Source organism: Arachis duranensis, chromosome 7, assembly GCF_000817695.3.
Source record: "Arachis duranensis cultivar V14167 chromosome 7, aradu.V14167.gnm2.J7QH, whole genome shotgun sequence".
Lineage (NCBI taxonomy): Eukaryota > Viridiplantae > Streptophyta > Magnoliopsida > Fabales > Fabaceae > Arachis > Arachis duranensis.
Window position 1 is genome coordinate 77,249,422 of NC_029778.3, and position 18,332 is coordinate 77,267,753.

The window sequence follows — 18,332 nt, forward strand, 5'->3', positions numbered from 1 at the left end:
TTAAGTGCCTTTCTGCCGTGGCGCTTGCTTGGCATTGAGGTTTCCAAAACCTTTTATTACTATTCAACTATTACAATTAGTGAAATGCAATACAAAGAGGAATATTATGTTATAGTTTGCACATTTTATATGATATTATGATATAATATTCCAGTTCAAAAATTTTAAATTATTTGTGTGAATCTCACTACAAAATTTTATAGCTAAAATAACATGAAGGTACCAATTAACATGCAACAACATATACCATAAGATGCCCTCTAACTTTACCTGAAAATTGCTCACTCTAAAATTGTTTAATTTTGTTAGCTATTCTTTTCCTATAAAAAGGAATATATATGGATAATAAGCACCAAGTGAGGGTAATAATAATATTGCTATTATGGAAAGTATGCATAAGTTTGTTCCTCTCGTTTGTCTTATTATTATTATGAGTATGGTTAAAATAGTGTTAGGAACAGCAATCGAAGTGAATAAGGGCATAGTAGGAGTTGTTGCAGACTATAATGATAGAAGTGGAAAAGAGGAAATAGTGGCTATTAAGATGGCATTGGAGGATTTCTATCATTACACCAATCAAAGCTTTGGTCTTCACATAAGGGACTCTCATGGGGATCCCCTTAAAGCTGCTCTTGCAGGTTCATATTTCTTAACTCTCAGATTCTTTAATATTTGGGTATATACTATAGGAAGAGTTTTAAGTGGATCGTAAATATCAGTATTTCAGTTGTTTTAACTGTTGATCTGAATTATAAAAAATATATATATAATATATATTAATTGAAATCAACGGTTAAAATAATTAGAACACTGATATTCTTTGGTATACTTAAAATTTTTCTTATACTATATACTTGATGGATCACACTAATTTCAAATAAAAAACACTAGGACGTGTCTCTTAGTCCATTATTTTATTTATTAAGTATGTATGATAGTAAATTAGTATAAGAATTTAATTTGTATACGCTGTAAGTGAAAGAAATTTTACACGTGTATTCACTTACATAAGTCAAAATAATTACTGTTTAGATTGATAGTGTAAATAGCATTTAAAAAAATGAATATGTTTGGATGATTATATAAAACGTTTTATAGTATTTGTGTATCAAAATTAAACTCATAAATATAAATAAAAATATTTTAGAAGAAAATTATACACCGAATTTTGCTAATCTTCATTATATACAATAGATATTAAGTCCTAAAAGGAGTATTAAATGTGTCAATAAAAAAAATCCTGTTAATCCTAAATACACTTTAGTTAAGGGAAGAGTACCTTCCACTTTGGCCAATCTCACTTGTTAAGAAAACTAGTCTTGCCATGAATACTTGTGATTTGGAGAAATAGAAATATACATTCATTCATTCATTAAATTATTTGTGTCTAGAGCCAAATATGCAAACAGACATAGCAAAAAGTAGAGATAAAAAGGCTTAAAATAAGTCCTAACCACAGTTATCTTTGGATTTATTTCAACCAAAAAATAAATAATAACATTCATAATCATCCAATTCTAATTGATTTTGTTTTGCAGCAAGGGACCTTATTGACAAAGAGCAAGTGCAAGCAATTATAGGTCCACAAACATGGGAAGAAACAACATTAATAGCTGAACTTTGCAACCAAAACATGACACCTCTTCTATCCTTAGCAGATGTAACTCCAAATTGGGCAACATCAAAATGGCCCTTCATGGTTCAAACTTCACCTAATGCATTAAAACAAATGAAAGCAGTATCTGCTATTGTTCAATCATGGGATTGGTACAGTGTCAACATAATTTATGAAGACAAAGATGCTTCATCCACAGAATCTTTATCCAATATCTATTTAGCACTCACTGAAGCAGGTATCACAATAAGTAATCTCTTGAGTGTTCCTCCTTTTCCTTCCTCTTCATTGTCCAAAGATCTTGAGAATCTTAGAGATGGCCATTGTAGAGTCTTTGTTGTTGTTAGTTTGTCCCTCAATTTGGCCATAAACCTCTTCGAAACTGCGTCGAAAATGGATATGGTTGGGAAGGACTATGTTTGGATCATTACTGACCCTTTTACAAGCCTTGTTCATTCCTTAAATGCTTCAACTATATCCTCAATGCAAGGAATCATTGGAGTCAAGAGCTATTTCCAAGAAAATGGGAAAAAACATGAGGATTTCTACCGGAAATTTCGTCGAAAATTTAGCCTAGATTACCCTCAAGAACTCAACAATGAGCCAGGAACTTTTGCAGCACATGCTTATGATGCTGCATGGACTCTGGCTCTAGCCATGAGTCAAACCAACAATAATGAAGGTGGCAAATTCCTGATGAACAAGATTTTGCATAGTAATTTTCTTGGCCTAAAGGGAAGAATTCAATTCAATGATCATACCTTAGATCCTACACAGACTTTTCAAATCATCAATGTGATTGGGAAGGGATACAAGGAGATTGGTTTTTGGTCAAATGGACTTGGATTTTCAAGCAATATTGGTCAACATGATGTTAGTTATAGTTCTTCAATGAAGGAACTAGGACAGGTTATGTGGCCAGGTAGACCTTGGGAAACTCCAAGAGGGTGGGCCCTACCAACAATTGAGAAGCCATTAAGAGTTGGGGTCCCTGCTTTGTCCACATTGAAGCAATTTATAAACATAACTCATGATCAATTTCAGGGATTCACTATTGATCTTTTCAAAGCAACTATGGACTTGATGCCCTACCATGTTCCATACAAGTTCTATGCTTTCAATGATACTTATGATGAGTTGGTGAGACAAATTTATTTGAAGGTAATAAGTTAGGTATTCAATATTTTTATGTCGTTCTTGCATGATATTTTTAAGTTGCAGATTTCCCCATATAATGTCACAAATTAATGGTTAATATTCAAATTGGTCTTTCCAATAATTCTTTTTATTAAATTAGTCTCTGAAAAATTTTGTTAACAGTCGTTCCGTTCATTAGATGATAATGTGTTACATTAAGTGTTATGTAGCATGATAATATAACATAACATAACAGTTAATGCCATATGTCACAAAATAATTTATCAACCAAATGGCATTTAATGCCATGTTAATAACCAATTATTTTGTAACACATAGTATTAATCTTTCATGTCAACATGCCACATGACATTTAACATGATATGCCATTATATAATAGATTCATTTGACCTATTTTGTGATTTTTTTTTACTTAATCTATTAACTTATCTCTCTCCAATAGTGTAGTTTATGTCTGATATAAACTTTTTCTAAAAACATTACTTAATGACAATTACTTGTTTCTATTTGAAATGGCATGAAGCAGAATTTTGATGCAGTAATTGATGTAACAATAATCTCGTACCGGTACCAGTATGCCGAATTCACTCAGCCATACACTGATCCTGGAGTGGTGATGGTAGTCCCTTTGAAATCAAAAACAGGACACAGAGCTTGGCTGTTTGTGAAGCCTTTCACAAAGACAATGTGGATCCTAATAGTGTTAGTGATTATCTACAATGTCTTTGTTTTATGGATGCTAGAAAGAAATCATTTCTGTGAACTCAAGGGCTCCATACTCAAACAATATGGCAACATTGCTTGGTTGGCAATGACCCCTCTCGTAAACTTAAATGGTAACATTCAGAACCTTTTACAAGAATTAGCTATTTAATTAGTCACCTCAAAATATATGCAATATCAGTTTAGTCCCTCAAAAATTTAGTAAAAGTAAAAAAACATGTTTGTATTCGTAACATTAGTTTAGTCTTTAAGGCTGCGTTTGTTTACAGAGACAGGACACTGAGACAGGAACACAAAGACACAAAATTGTGTTTGACAGAAGAGACATGGATAGAGACCATGTGTCTAGAGACACTGAATTAGTGTATTTTGTGTCCATCCTAATAGAAAGGACACGGAGACACTAACAAGGGACACAACTTATTTTTTATTATTTTTATTATTATTCTTGTTAATTTTTCATAATTATATTTTTTTATTATTATATTTTTCGTCTCAAATTTTTTGAATGAAAAACATGAGAATAAATTAGATTTTTATAATTTGTTCTAGTTTATTACCAAATAGAATATAAGAAAAAAAAACGGTAGCCACAGGGATAAACCGGGCTGAAGCTCTAGATGAGGATTCCATGGCAGTGGTCACTGGAAAACAAGGAGATCCTATGCCTCCAAGAGTTTGCTTCTCCGAAGAGGCTAGGAACATCCTTTCTGAACCATACAAGGAAGCAATTGTGATTAAGATTCTTGGAAAAAACCTTAGTTACACGGCCATGTTTCACAAATTGAATCTTGGATGTGGGTTTTGGTTACTTCCTCGTTAAATTTGATCGCATGGACGATCGAGAGAAGGTTTTACTAGGGGGGCCATGGATGATCTTCGGTCACTATATTGCGGTCAAGCCATGGACACCGGATTTTAAACCTTGTGAGGATACCTTCGGGGAGACTATGGTTTGGATTCGAATCTCTGGTTTGAGCATATGGTACTATCATGATAAAGCCATGATGAGAATTGCTTCTGCCGTGGGGAGACCAGTCAAGGTGGATCTGGCTACTAAGTTGGCAGAGAGGGGAAAATTTGCTCGGGCTTGCGTGCAAATTAATCTTGGTTTGCCGGTGGTCCGGAGTGTGATTGTCGATGAGTTTGAATATAAGGTAGAGTATGAATGCTTACACCTTATTTGTGACAAGTGCAATTGTTTCGGACATCCAGCAACTGACTGCAGAATGACCTCAATAGAGTCAGAAAGGATGGATCGAAAGGAAACATCAGTGACCGAGACGGCGGCCCGAGTGGTGCAACCACAGGAAGCCTCAAAAGAGAAAATTTTTGAATTTGGATGCAATCCCAAAGAGTCAGTGATAGTTGCAGAAATTGGGGAGGAATTAGATGATACGTTGCATAGGAAGGAAGTGGGGTCCCAGCATTTGGAAAATGAGGCTGGCTGGACCAAAGTCAGTGGTAAAAGGAGAGGAAAATTGAGCCAATCAAATAAAGCCCAACAAACCTCTAAGGACAAAGTGCCGGTGCGCTCAAATCATAAATTTGACCAGAACCGTGACTTTGGGCTACGTATGAGAGGAGTCGAATCAGGGGTGAAGACCGGGTCGGTTAGCGGATCTAAGGCACGCATGGCATCTTCCAAACAGCAAGGGGTGAAGGGCAAAGCTATCTCCATTGCGGTGCCGACTTTCACTGCCATTATCAAAAACGGACACAAGAGGTTGCGCTCTTCTTCTTTGCAGAATTCGCCGTCGACTCCGGACTGCCTTGGCGACACTAGCAAGCAGCAACTCGGTGAATTGGAAGGGTTGTTAGTGGAGGGACACAAACAAACTGGGCAACAACTGGACAAGGACAAGCAAGTCTCAGGGGGATATAATGGTGGATCTTCATCATCTCGTTAGGGACTTCAGCTGAGGTTGGTCATTTTACAATACAAATTGTTTTATGGATTATTTAGATTTAAGCTTTCTATTTTGGAATATTAGAGGTGCCTCTAATAAATTGGCCCGGGTTCATAGTAAGGAGTTAGTGAATAAATTTCACCCTACTTTTTTCATTCTGTTTGAAACCCATATTGCTTTCGAGAGGATGAAATCTTTTTGGAATAATCTAGGTTACCAGGGTGTTGGTATTGTTGAGGCTAATGGTCATAGTGGGGGTATCTGGGTTTTATGTTCAAATTCAAATATTTCTGTGAGAGTATTGGATGTAGTTGATCAATGTATCAGTTTTGAAATCACTATGGGCAATACATCTAGTTACTGCAGTGCGGTGTATGCTAATCCGCATATACATCGACGTAAAGAACTGTGGGGTGACTTGACAAGGATTGCTAATATGATCCACGGACCTTGGATTGTGTTAGGGGACTTTAATGATGTTCTGTGGCAGAGTGAAGTTAGAGGGGGGCAGTTTAGACTTGCCAGAGCAGAACAATTTGCGGAAATATTAGAGGATTGTGGGCTGTTTGATATGGGGGCTATTGGGAGAAGATTCACTTGGTACAGGAAGGTGAAAGGTGGGGTGCAGGTGGCTAAGAAGCTTGATAGAGCAGTCATCAACCAGGACTGGCGACTAATGTTTCCGGAGGCTTATACTGAGGTGCTGGCGCGCCTTCACTCTGATCATTGCCCATTATTCACTAGGTGCAAGATGGCAAAGAGGGCTACCAAGGGCCATCGTCCGTTCAGATTCCAGGCTGCGTGGATGACTCATCCTCTTTTTAGGAATGTTGTTGATACAGCTTGGAATAGAGGAGCTCCGGATGTAGTCAAATGTTTGTTGGAGGTTCAAAAAGAGGCAACTAGCTTCAATAAAAAGGTTTTTGGTAATATTTTTGTTAAGAAAAGGGAGTTGGAGAGGCTTTTGAATGACGTCCAGATTACTCTAGAGAGTCGGGAGGATCAACAGCTTAGGATCAAAGAGCAAGTTTTGCATCAGGAACTGAATGCTGTCCTTCTTCAAGAAGAGCTGTTGTGGTATCAAAAATCTAGAGAACAATGGGTGAGATGTGGAGACAGAAATACAAAATTTTTTCATCTGCAGACAGTTATCAGGAGAAAGAGGAACAAAATTCATGGGTTATTTTTGGAGGATGGGTCTTGGGCCACGGAGACTACGACTCTAGAAATGGCGGCAAATTCTTTCTTTCAAAAGCTCTTTTCTACAAGGGAGGATATTGACCTGGACGCCATGGGGCCTTTTCCTTGCCCGTCTCTTAGTACCAAGGCTTGTCAAAAGCTAGTGGAACTAGTGAAGTCTGAAGAGGTTAAAAAAGCTGTGATGACCATGAGTTCATTTAAAGCCCCAGGGCCAGATGGATTTCAAGCAATTTTCTACAAAGAGTTCTGGGACTCTCTTAGCAACGATGTGTGTGGACTGGTCAAGCGAGCTTTTGAGGGTGAGCCAATGAATGCGGCTATTTTCGATACTCTAATTGTTCTAATTCCTAAAGTGGAAGTTCCCTCTTCCTTACGGGAGTTTCGGCCTATTAGCTTATGTAATGTAATTTATAAAATTGTCACAAAGGTTCTAGTTAACAGGTTCAGACCTTTCCTGTCGGAGATCATTGGTCCTTTGCAAGGAGGGTTCATTCCAGGAAGAGGAACCACAGAGAATATTATCATTGCTCAGGAGATTATGCACTTCATGAGGAACACCAAGTCTCAAAAAGGGACCATGGCATTCAAGATTGATTTGGAAAAAGCTTATGACAGGGTAGACTGGCGTTTTTTGGAAGCTACTTTGGTCCGGTTTGGGTTTCCAAAGGCTACCATTAATCTTATATTGAATTGTGTGACTTCCTCTTCATTGGCAGTTTTGTGGAATGGGAACAGGCTCCAAAATTTCAATCCAAAGAGAGGGTTGAGGCAAGGAGATCCTATGTCTCCTTATCTATTTGTACTCTGTATGGAAATGCTTGCTTGCTTTATCTCTCATAGAGTTTCCCAAGGTTTGTGGAACCCAGTTGCGGTTTCTAGGAACGGACCACGACTCTCTCATTTGATGTTTGCAGATGATCTTTTGCTTTTCTGTAAGGCATCAAAAGCTCAAGTAATAGAGGTCATGCATTGTTTGGACTTGTTTTCTAGAGCGTCAGGTTTAAAGGTAAATCTTCATAAGTCAAAGGCCCAGTGTTCCAAGAGGGTGTCAGAGAGGAGAAAAGAGGTTCTCTCAGGGGTCTCTAACATCCGTTTCTGCAATGATTTGGGTAAATATCTGGGAATTAACATCGGTCATGCCAGAGCTTCCAGGAAGACGGCTCAGGAGGTTATTGAAAAAATTTCGAGAAAGCTCTCCAGTTGGAAAGGACGCCTACTAAATAAGGCAGGGAGGCTTTGTCTTGTTAAATTGGTTATGGCCTCTATCCCAGTTTATGAAATGCAAATTTCTCTTCTCCCGAAGTATGCATGTAATAAAATTGATTCCTTAATGAGACAGTTCTTGTGGAAAGGCCAAGCGACTGGAAAAGGGCTGCCTCTGGTCATGTGGGAGGTCGCCATAACTCCTAAAAAGGCAGGAGGATTGGGTATTAGGGATACTTCCTGTGCTAACATGGCGCTTTTGGGAAAGTTGGTATGGGATTGTCTAAACAATAGTGAGAAGTTATGGGTGCAGGTTTTGAAGCATAAATATCTCAGGAATCAATCTGGTATGAACGGAAACAGTAGAAATTCTTCATCGGCTACCTGGAAGAACATTGTTAGTGCCTATGAGCATCTCAAGGAAGGGCTTCATTGGAATATTGGAGATGTCCACAAATCAGTTTGGTATGATGAGTGGACTCCTTTTGGTAAACTTTGCAACCTTGTTCCTTATGTACATATTTCTGAATCAGATTTCATGGTGGCTGACTTGTGGAAAGGGGTGTCTTGGGAGGTTGATAGTCTTACCACGCCTATTCCGCATGAGATTAAGCAGTTTATTTGTGGTCTGAGATATCCTAGTTCGACTGAGTTGGAGCCACAGTGGGAGTGGTGGCCTGCAGCATCAAAAAAGTATAGTGCAAGGGAGGGTTACAGATGGTTATTAAAGAAAGCATTAAATTGGAATGCCAATAGTAATTGGAACTGGTTGTGGAACACAAACATTCCAGAGAAGTTCAAATTTACTATGTGGCTTGGCTTACATGATGCTCTACCAACTGAGACCTTTCGATTCAAGCGGCATTTAGCTTCTTCAGATATGTGTAAGAGATGTAACAAGGCGCAGGAGACTATGGAGCATTGCCTTAGAGACTGTGAACGATCAAAGGCAATTTGGTATATGTTGGATCCTAGTATCCTGGACTCGACGACTGGTACTGCTCTTGAAGAGTGGTTTCGGAAGGCCTTGGCTAACAATGAGGCGTCCTTTGGTGCAGGGCTTTGGTGGGTATGGAGACATAGGTGCAATGACATATTCAATACTGACAACCCTTGGACAGACCACAAGGTTGTTGCCTTGGCCAGAATTACTGCCAATGACTTATAGGTTTACAGGAATCGAAACAATGCCTTTAGGTCTCTCCGAAATTGCCTGTGTTGGGAACCACCGGTAGGTAATAGTTTTAAAGTTAATTGTGATGCAAGCTTGTATATGGATTCAAATTTAGCGGGATTTGGGTGTATTATTAGAGATTCTAAGGGAGATTGGATCTCGGGCTGCTCTGGAAGCATTCCCCCTTGGTCTATAATCAGATGTGAATTATTTGCTGCTTGGAGGGGGCTGGTTTTAGCTTGGGATTGCGGTTTGAGGGATATTATATGTGCAACGGATTGCCTTGACATTCTGCCCATCATGCATGAGCTTACAAGTGGGTATTCATCTGAAGTAACAGATTTGGTTCACAAGATTCAGGAGCTTTTATCTCGTCCTTGGCTTGTTCACGTTGAATGGGTGTCCCGAGAAGCAAATAGAGCTGCGGATTGGATGGCTAAATATGGTGCCAAGAATAACTCTAATCATGTTATTTGGTCTGAGCCTTGTGTTGATCTCCAACGAATCATCCGCTCGGATTTAGGATAGTTTTTGCTTTGTTTCTTTCCTTGTTTAGACACCAAAAAAAAAATAGAATATAAGAGCATAAAATTTTGTATCTCTATCCCTTATGTTTTGTTCTCAGTGTCTTGTCCTATGCTATTCTCAAAAACAAATGCAGCTGTGTATAGCATCAAATAAGATATTGAACTTACAGAAAATAAAGAATCAAATAGATATCTTTCAATAATTAGTCAAGTGATGAATTAACTTGTAACTTGTTTGCCTGTGACTGAACATAGACATAGGAGATAAATTACACAACAATTTATCAAGGGTGGCTATGGTGGTGTGGTTATTTGTGGCCCTCATTATAATGCAGACATACACAGCCAACTTAACCAGCATGCTAACAGTTGAAAGACTTGAACCAACAATAGGTGATGTTGATCAGTTAAGAAATAACAATGCCATGGTTGGATACAGTACTGGATCTTTCTTGAAAAATTATCTTCATGATGTTCTACACTTTAACCCTGCAAACATAAGGCAATTTAGATCACATGAAGAGTTCGCTGAAGCTCTCAGAAGAAAAGAAATAGCAGCTGTCTTTATTGAAGCTCCTGGGGCCAAGATTTTCCTTGCAAAGTACTGTAAAGAGTTTATTCAAGCCGGGCCCATGTATAAAATCGGAGGATTCGGTTTCGTATGACCTTCTCCACTTCAAATTAAGTCTAGGGGCCAGCAACTTTTGTGTTTTTTGGCCAGCACTTAACCATTAAAAGAAAAGTGAGTGATTTCTCACTATTAGATGTAATCTCACACCACTAAAAATATTATTGATGGCCAATTGATGGTTACAAAATACCAAAGTTGCTGGTCCCTAGCATTGCTCAAATTTTAATACTAAAAATTTGAAGTTTGTGGTGATCTGTGTTGTGTTGGATGTTTGCAGGCTTTTCCGCAAGGATCTCCATACCTTCCACTTGTGAACAAAGCACTGTTGGATTTATTTGAATCCGGAAAACAGAGGGAACTGGAGAACAGAATGCTTGCATCAGAGAAATGTGAAGAGTCTGAACCGGACACCGAAACTGCCAGTCTTAGCCCAAACAGCTTCTGGGCCTTGTTCACTTTGACAGCAGGTACATCAACAATTTCCCTCTTGATTTATGTCACCGGCACCAATTGGTTAACCTCCGCGGTGATTGAACAATTGGGACAAGCCAAGAGACGACTCTCAAGAAAAGATAGTCATGTTGCAGAAAGTCCTGTGAACTCTCCACATTCAGATTCACATGTTATGCAACTTCCTCAAGCTTGATGATTTGATTTAGGAGATTGTACAGATAATGAAATAGACCTTAGTCTTTACGTTTCCATCATCTGTTGTATTTCTGTTTCAAAATTATGGAGTTGATAATATCAATCATGGTTAATACTTAATACAATAGGTGCCTGTTTATAATAAGCATGTGTTTCAACTTCTATTTTGCTCCAAGTATCATCTAACTAACTAACTAACTAGTAACTGCAGTTATGTATGTACATGTACAATGTAAATACAACCCCCATAATTAATTTGTCTCAGAACCACTCATTCACATGAATAACACTATCATATTTTCAATAGAAGAGTGTTAGGAGGTCAACAACTTTTGTGATTTGTAACTATCAAATAACCATTAATAATGATTTTAATGGTGTGAAATTGGTTTGAAATTTCATCCAATGACTCATTTTTTTTATTGGTTACATGCTGGCCAGAATTTAACGAAGTTGCTGCCCCCTAGACTTTTTCTTTTCGATATTTCAAACTCACCAACACTTACAATAAAATAAAAAAAAACAGAGAAACATTTTTAATTTTGAAAAACTATGTTGATTTTTTTAATAAAAACACACATAATCATACGTATATATGGCCTTTATATAGACAAAGGTTGATGCTAATAAATTCATGACTCTTCCAACCTTTTAATTAGCGGTGAATACACATACTTAGCTAATTTTACTTTTAACTTTGACTATTCAAATAAATAACTTAAACATCTTATTTATTTGACTTTTATTAGTTGACACTCTATAATTTTTAGTATAACTATAAATATCTTAAAAATTTTTCAAACTTCCAAAATGATTAGCTTTGATGATAGTTGTATTCAACTAAAAATTTATTTCATCAATTCTTTAACCATGTTTTATGAAAATTCTAGTTCATATGAGATGGTGCAAGTTAATTTAATTTTTTTTAATCAACATTGTTTTTCTTAAATCAAATTTGCAAAATTAATCATTTCAAGCATTTTTTTTAACTTGTAAAATAGTTTAGTCTTCAATGACTTTGTAAATATATCAGCAATTTGCTCTCCTATAGGATAGAACTCGATCACAACTTTTTTCTTATTCATCAACTCTCTAATTTTGTGAAATAGAATATCAATATACTTGGACCTTCTATGAAATACTATATTTTTGCAAAGTGTTATAGCTGGTTTGTTATCACAAAATATCGTTGTTGGAGTATTTTGTTTCTCATTCAATTCTTCAAGAATTCTTCTTAACTAAACTGCTTGTGTTGCACAACTAGCTACAGCTAATATTCTGCTTCTACTGTAGAAAATGCTACTACTACTTGTTTTTTCAATGACCATGAAATTGTTCCTGAGCCAACATAAAATGAAAATCCTGAAATACTTTTTCTTGTTTCTATATCTCTGGCCCAATCATTATTAGTGTAACTAACAAGATTCACTTCATTAGTATTTTCATAATAAATGGAAAGGGTGTGGAGTGCTTGGTTATCGGTGATTGACCAACAATGGTCCATCTCAGGGACAATGAGGGAACATTTTCTGTGTTGGACGGAGGGGTCAAGGAGGAGAGAGGATAGAGAGCAACGGTTGAGATTCTTCTGTGCAGTGATTTGGAATATGGTTGGAGAGGAATAGAAGGATATTTCAAAATAAAAGCAAAGGTGTTGAAGAAATCACCCACATGACTGTGTTGAGCCACAACGGTGGAGAGGTGTGGACCCCTTTAGTTGTTGATGGCAATGCCGAAAATGACAACGGGGCTTCTTTTAATGGTACTGTGCTTTTTGTAATTGGTTCTTTTGTTGTTTCTATTTGACTGCTCCACTGTACTGTGTTGAGCTCTTTACTTTCAAAAAAAATATATTATCATTTAAAGTACCTTTAATATATTGAAAAATTCTTTTTGCTACGTGCAAGTGGTTGGAATAAAGTTCTTCCATAAATCTGCTAAGCAATCCAACTCCAAATACAACATCTAGTCTGGTTGCAATTAAGTATCTTAGACTTCCAATCAAACTTTTGTAAATAGTAGCATTTACTTCTCTTCTTTTATCTTCTTTTAGCAACTTGAACTTCTCTTCAATCGGAGTAGGAATTGGTTTCGAATTATCCATCTGAAATTTCTTCAAAATATCATTTGCATATTTCTTTCTGTGAAATGAAGATTCTATCATCTTTCTAAATGACTTCAATGTCAAGAAAGTAAGACATCAAACTCATATCCGTCATTTCAAAGTACTTTTATCATAGCTTTCTTGAATTATGCAATTCAACAATTATCTTCAAATTATTGCTAGTAAAGATCAAATTATCAACATAAAAGTACACGATCAAGATATTTTCAGATTCAACATACTTGATATAAAGAGTATGCTCAAATGGACATCTTCTAAAACCAATCTGAATGAAATAAGAATCAATCTTCTTGTACCACGCTCTTTGTGCTTGTTTTAATTCGTACAAAGCTTTCTTCAACCCGTAAACTTTATCTTCTTCCCCTGGAACTTCATATTTTGCAAGTTGCTCAACATACACTTCTTCTTCTAAAGTGATATTTAGAAATATAGACTTAACATCATTTGATGTATTTTTTATTATATTGAGCTGAGAGTGAAATAATCAAACGAATAATGTCTAATCTAGCAACAAGAGCAAATACTTCAAAGTAACCGATATCTGGCTTTTGTTTGTATCCCTTAACGACTAATCTTGCCTTGAAACAATCAGCTTAACCATTAGGTATATAGTTAGTTTTGTAAACCCACTTTACTCCAATCAACTTCTTATATGTAAGAAAATCTGTCAGTTTCCATGTGTCATTTTTCTTAATGGCATGAATCTCTGATCCTCATCCATTGCTTTCTTTCAATTGTTGTCTCTAAAAGTTTCTTCAAAATTCAATGGCTCATAATCTAAAAATAGAGCAAAATTTATGATTTCTTCATCGGATGAATCGCTGTCATTGCCAACTTTATAGTTTTACTAATCTAGTGGAGCCGCTCTCTTTGAGGTCTTTTAGATGATTCTGGTTGTTTGATTGTGTCTAGTTGTCTTTCTTCTTCTTCTTCTTCATTACGCGTATTTGGAATTAAAATCGATTGTTTTTTTGTCTTTGTATTTGAGTCTCACATGTTATTTTCGTCAAATATCATGTCTCTACTGATGATCACCTTTGTTGATTCTGGATTATACAGTTTGTATGCTTTTACTTTGTGATATAGCCGATAAAGATACACTTCTCGTCTTTGTCATCTAACTTCTTCCTTAATTAATATGGAATATGGGCATAAGCAATATACCCAAAGACTCTGAAATAATTAATGGAAGACCTCTTTTCACTTCAAGCTTCTTTAGAAATTTTATCACGAACATTCTTCGTTGGGACCTGTTTAAAATATGTACTGCTATCACGATTGCTTCTGTCCAAATCTTTAGGCATTTATTTTGACTTTAACTACATCAAACCATATCCATGATGGTTCTATTCTTTCTTTCAGCAACTCCATTTGTTGAAAAGTATATATAGTTATTAGTTGGTGTTAAATTCTATATTGCTTAAAGTAATCTGAACATACAATATATTATGTTCTTATGTCTGTGTTAAGGATTTTGATTTTATAGTCACTTTGTTTTTTGACAAATGGTTTGAATGCCTTGAAGGTATCATATGCTTCTAATTTCTACTTTAGAAAGTATACCATGTATATATACTAAAACATCAACAAAAGTGATCAAGTACCTGTTACCACCATTGTTTAGAACTTCAATAAAACAAATATATGAATGCATAATTTCAAGCAATTTTCTAGCTCTCCATGACTTTCCTGCAGGGAATGAATCTTTGTACTTCTTTTCTAGTTGACAAATTTCACAAACATAATTAGGAATATGAACTCGTGATAGATCAGAAACAAGTCATTTTCTTAACAAGTAGTTTATGCTAGAAAAATAAAAATGTGCAAATCGCATATGCCATAGCCAGTCATCATCAAGTATTACAGAACTCATGCAAGAGGGATTAACATGATGAATTTTCAATAAAAACAGTCTGTTTAAAGTCATCTTTGCTTTATCTATAAACCTTCTGTTGTTGTCAAATACAATGCAATGTCCACGATAAGTTATCATCTTATATCCCCTCTCACTTAACTTTTTCATACTCAATAAATTATAATCAAGTTCAGGAGCATAAAAAACATCAGAAATATAACTCAGAAGACCATCCTTCAATCTAATTGGTATTGCTCTTTTTATTAAATAGGAATTTATGTACTATTACTAACTTCAATAATAGTTTAACTAAATCATCTCATGAAGAAAATAATTCTTTTATACCAAACATATGATTTCTACAAGCATTATTTAAGTACCATATATTTTCATCTTCAACACATGAATTACTTGTAAAAAATAAAATTTGAGTATCTAGATTCAGTATTTTGATGTTGATTTTCTGTAACATGCTTAATTGTTATTTATCATTTTGAATTTGCAATATGTTATTTTGTGTCCATATTTTCCACAATAAAAACAGTTGAAATTGGTTTGTTCTGGATAAAAATTTTCTCAACCTCTTCCTCGGTTGACAGACCTAAAATTTGTTCCATCTCTTACTTGATTAGGCTGTGCAAAATTATTATAACTTTTACGGTTGTAATTTTTGCGACTTCTTCCTCTAAAACTTTTTCTCCGCTACTTTAAAAATTAATACCATGATCTTGCGTCCTTCTTGTGTACGGCTTAATTCTGTAACATTATTTAAATTCACTCGACTTTTCAAGACTTTTTCGGTTAATTTTTCGTACTTCTCCAATATTATCTGATTTGGATTTCCATGATTCCTTGCAACTTTGCAATCGTCATGGTATCTATATCGTGGGACTCTAGTATTGTAGTTATCTCATGGTCATACTTAATTGGCATGGTGCGAAGAATTTTCTCTATCACTTTACTGTCGGACATACCTTTTCCATAGACTCTCATCTTATTGACAAGATCTATAACACGAGTAAAACATTGCTCAACAATTTCTGAACTACACATCTCATACCTTTGATATTCTCTTCGCAAAGACTGTAACTTTGCTTTCTAGACTTTATCTACAATTTTGTACGATAACTTCAACGTGTTCCAAGCTTCTTTTGTATTTTTGCCATTTGTTATTTTGTCAAACACTCTATAATTAACAACTTGATGAATTTGAGATAGCAATGATTGATCTCTCCTCTGTTGGCAACATTAGATCCTTCTTGTGAACCCGGTTCAATAAAATTTCACAGGTCCTAAGCCTTCAAATGGGTACATATCAAAGTCTCCCAATAACTATAATTGAGTTTCCATCTAATTTGATACCAAACCACATAACATGGAAAGTCTTTGTCATACTGACTCCATGAACAAACAACTATGTGAGAATTCTCCCACATCTCACAAACTCTCAAATACTTGACACTAGATTAACCAGCTTTGATACTAAATATAAATACAATATCCACAATTGATTTGCCTCTAGATCACTCACTCACATAAATGACACTATCATATTTTTAATCTTTGAAACTCACCAACACTCACAATAAAATAAAAGAACAGAGGAATATTTCTAATTTTGAGAAATCATGCTCATTTTTTTTCAAGAAAACACACATACAAACATATGTACATATGGCCTTTATATAGGCAAAGCTTGATGCTAATAATTCATGACTCTTTCAACTTTTCAATTGGCAGTGAATACACATACTTGACCAACTTTACTTTTAACATTGACTATTCAAATAAGTAACTTTAACATCTTATTTATTTGACTTTTATTAGTTGGAACTCTATAATTTTCAGCACAACTATGAATATGTTGAAAATTCTTCAAGCTCCCAAAATGATTAGCTTTCAGCAAATTAATGATTGTTGTATTCAACTAAAATTTTGCTTCATCAATTTTTTAACCATGTTTCATGAAGATTCTAGTCCCTATGAAGTGGTGCAAATTGATTTAATTTTTTTAATCAACATACAATTACATAATTCAAGCATGTGGCCTATAAAATAATTGTTGTTTCTTCTTCTTTCTTCACATTTTTTTCTCATTCCAATACAGGATCCTTTTTGTTAAAGAATACTATACTTCATTCTAGTTTTTTTTCTTATGGTATCTTCTAACCCAGCAGGCTAATGATCTCATAGAGCTTAACCTTGTTTAAGGATTTATTGCTTGCTAATAAGTTACTACAAGAACAAGTTAAGGTAGGATTCTATATTTATTTAAGAAAACAAATGAACAAATTATTTAACTAATCTAAATTTATTGGGCTTAATTCTAGCTTTATTTCACATGATAACGTGTACAAATTCCTGATATGAGCAATCTACAAGCTACAGAGGAATTTGGCAGAGAGAATGTTCAATTGAATTAAAGAAAGTCGAGAGAAGAAAATGGCGCTTCTTATTTGAGTGAAAAGAGAAAATGAGAAAACCTAGCTAACTATACAAGTGTTCCTTATATCTCAGCCACACATAGCTATATTTCCCGTGTTAAATAACTGATTGCACTAAAACTGTAACAAACTACTAACTCATTGAAGAATAGTTAACTAATTTGACACCTAAACTAATTAAATAAACAATTCTATATTCAAGTGTATAAGACTCACGTCACACCCTCCCGCAAGTTAGGATTGTATAAATCTCACAATTCAAGCTTGGTAATATTGGCAGAAAAGGGAACCAGGGGCAAAAATTTGATGAAAAAATCTGCTAACTAGTTTTTACTGCTGACAAGCATGAGATGAATGAGTCTAGAAAGAATAAACCTTGTGATGTTTTTTTAAGATATTTTAGGACCAAAAAAGCAATATCTAAGTGAGCAGTGGTAGTAGAGTCTAGAAATTGACTTAATTTGGCCACTACATAAGAAATACCAGATCTAGTATTTGTGAGATAAAGCAGCCTCCCTACAAGCTGCATATAAATTGTACAATCTAGTAAAGGAGTACCATATTCCTTTGATAGCTTATGGATTCTTGTGTAGTCCATTGGAGTTGAGAGAGGTTTACATGCAAGATACCCAAAGTCCTTAAGCATATTGGTGGTGTGCTTCCATCCCTATGAAATATTTCAAATCACCAAGATCCTTGATTTTGAATTTAGCATCTAAGATCCCTTCAATTGTATCAATTTCAACAATGTCATCATCGCCAAAACTAGATCATTAACACACACAAGGATGGTAGTAAATTTCTCTGTCCTGGTTTAAACAAAGAGGAAATGATCATCAACACACTTCTGATAGTTACAAGTGAAAATTTATCCCTCGAATAAGTTACAGTCGAATTTAAAATTCTACCATTAAATTCGACGATAAAAAGAGGCACAAAAACTAATTTTAGTAGTGCCAAATTTACCATGGGATTTTCCGATGGAAAATTCCGACAATAAAAGAATTTAGTGAAATGCGTCGTTTAGGCAATGACTAGTGACTTACTGAAGGATTTTTTCGCTGGTAAATCCAACGGTAAATTTGGGATAAAATTCAAACGTAAAACCCTTCTCCTTCA

The 18,332-nt window shown here is 35.4% G+C and overlaps 1 protein-coding gene across 3 annotated transcripts; it reads left to right on the forward strand.

Moving 5' to 3' along the window:
• Window positions 1-415: 415 nt before the first annotated feature.
• LOC110274196 (glutamate receptor 2.8-like) lies at window positions 416-10,888 on the forward strand. 3 transcript variants are annotated; one of them, XR_008001249.1, is made up of 5 exons: window positions 416-638; window positions 1,539-2,776; window positions 3,300-3,609; window positions 9,766-10,252; window positions 10,419-10,520. XR_008001249.1 is itself a non-coding variant. In XM_021128205.2 (5 exons), exons 1-5 carry the CDS (start codon window positions 431-433, stop codon window positions 10,785-10,787), a joined length of 2,529 nt encoding a protein of 842 aa, XP_020983864.2. In that variant the 5' UTR covers window positions 416-430; the 3' UTR covers window positions 10,788-10,888. The 3 variants fall into 3 exon arrangements, 2 of the variants coding, with proteins under 2 accessions (XP_020983864.2, XP_052107726.1); XM_021128205.2 differs by having other exon boundaries at window positions 9,766-10,169; window positions 10,419-10,888; XM_052251766.1 differs by having other exon boundaries at window positions 9,904-10,169; window positions 10,419-10,888.
• The last annotated feature ends 7,444 nt before the right edge of the window (window positions 10,889-18,332 follow it).

Excerpts from the sequence above, each read along its gene's own strand:
- LOC110274196 (XM_021128205.2), top strand. The coding sequence starts at position 431 with ATGAGTATGGTTAAAATAGTGTTAGGAACAGCAATCGAAGTGAATAAG. Across the intron at positions 2,777-3,299 it reads TGAGACAAATTTATTTGAAG|AATTTTGATGCAGTAATTGA; the intron begins GTAATAAGTTAG and ends GGCATGAAGCAG. Across the intron at positions 3,610-9,765 it reads CCCTCTCGTAAACTTAAATG|ACATAGGAGATAAATTACAC; the intron begins GTAACATTCAGA and ends GACTGAACATAG.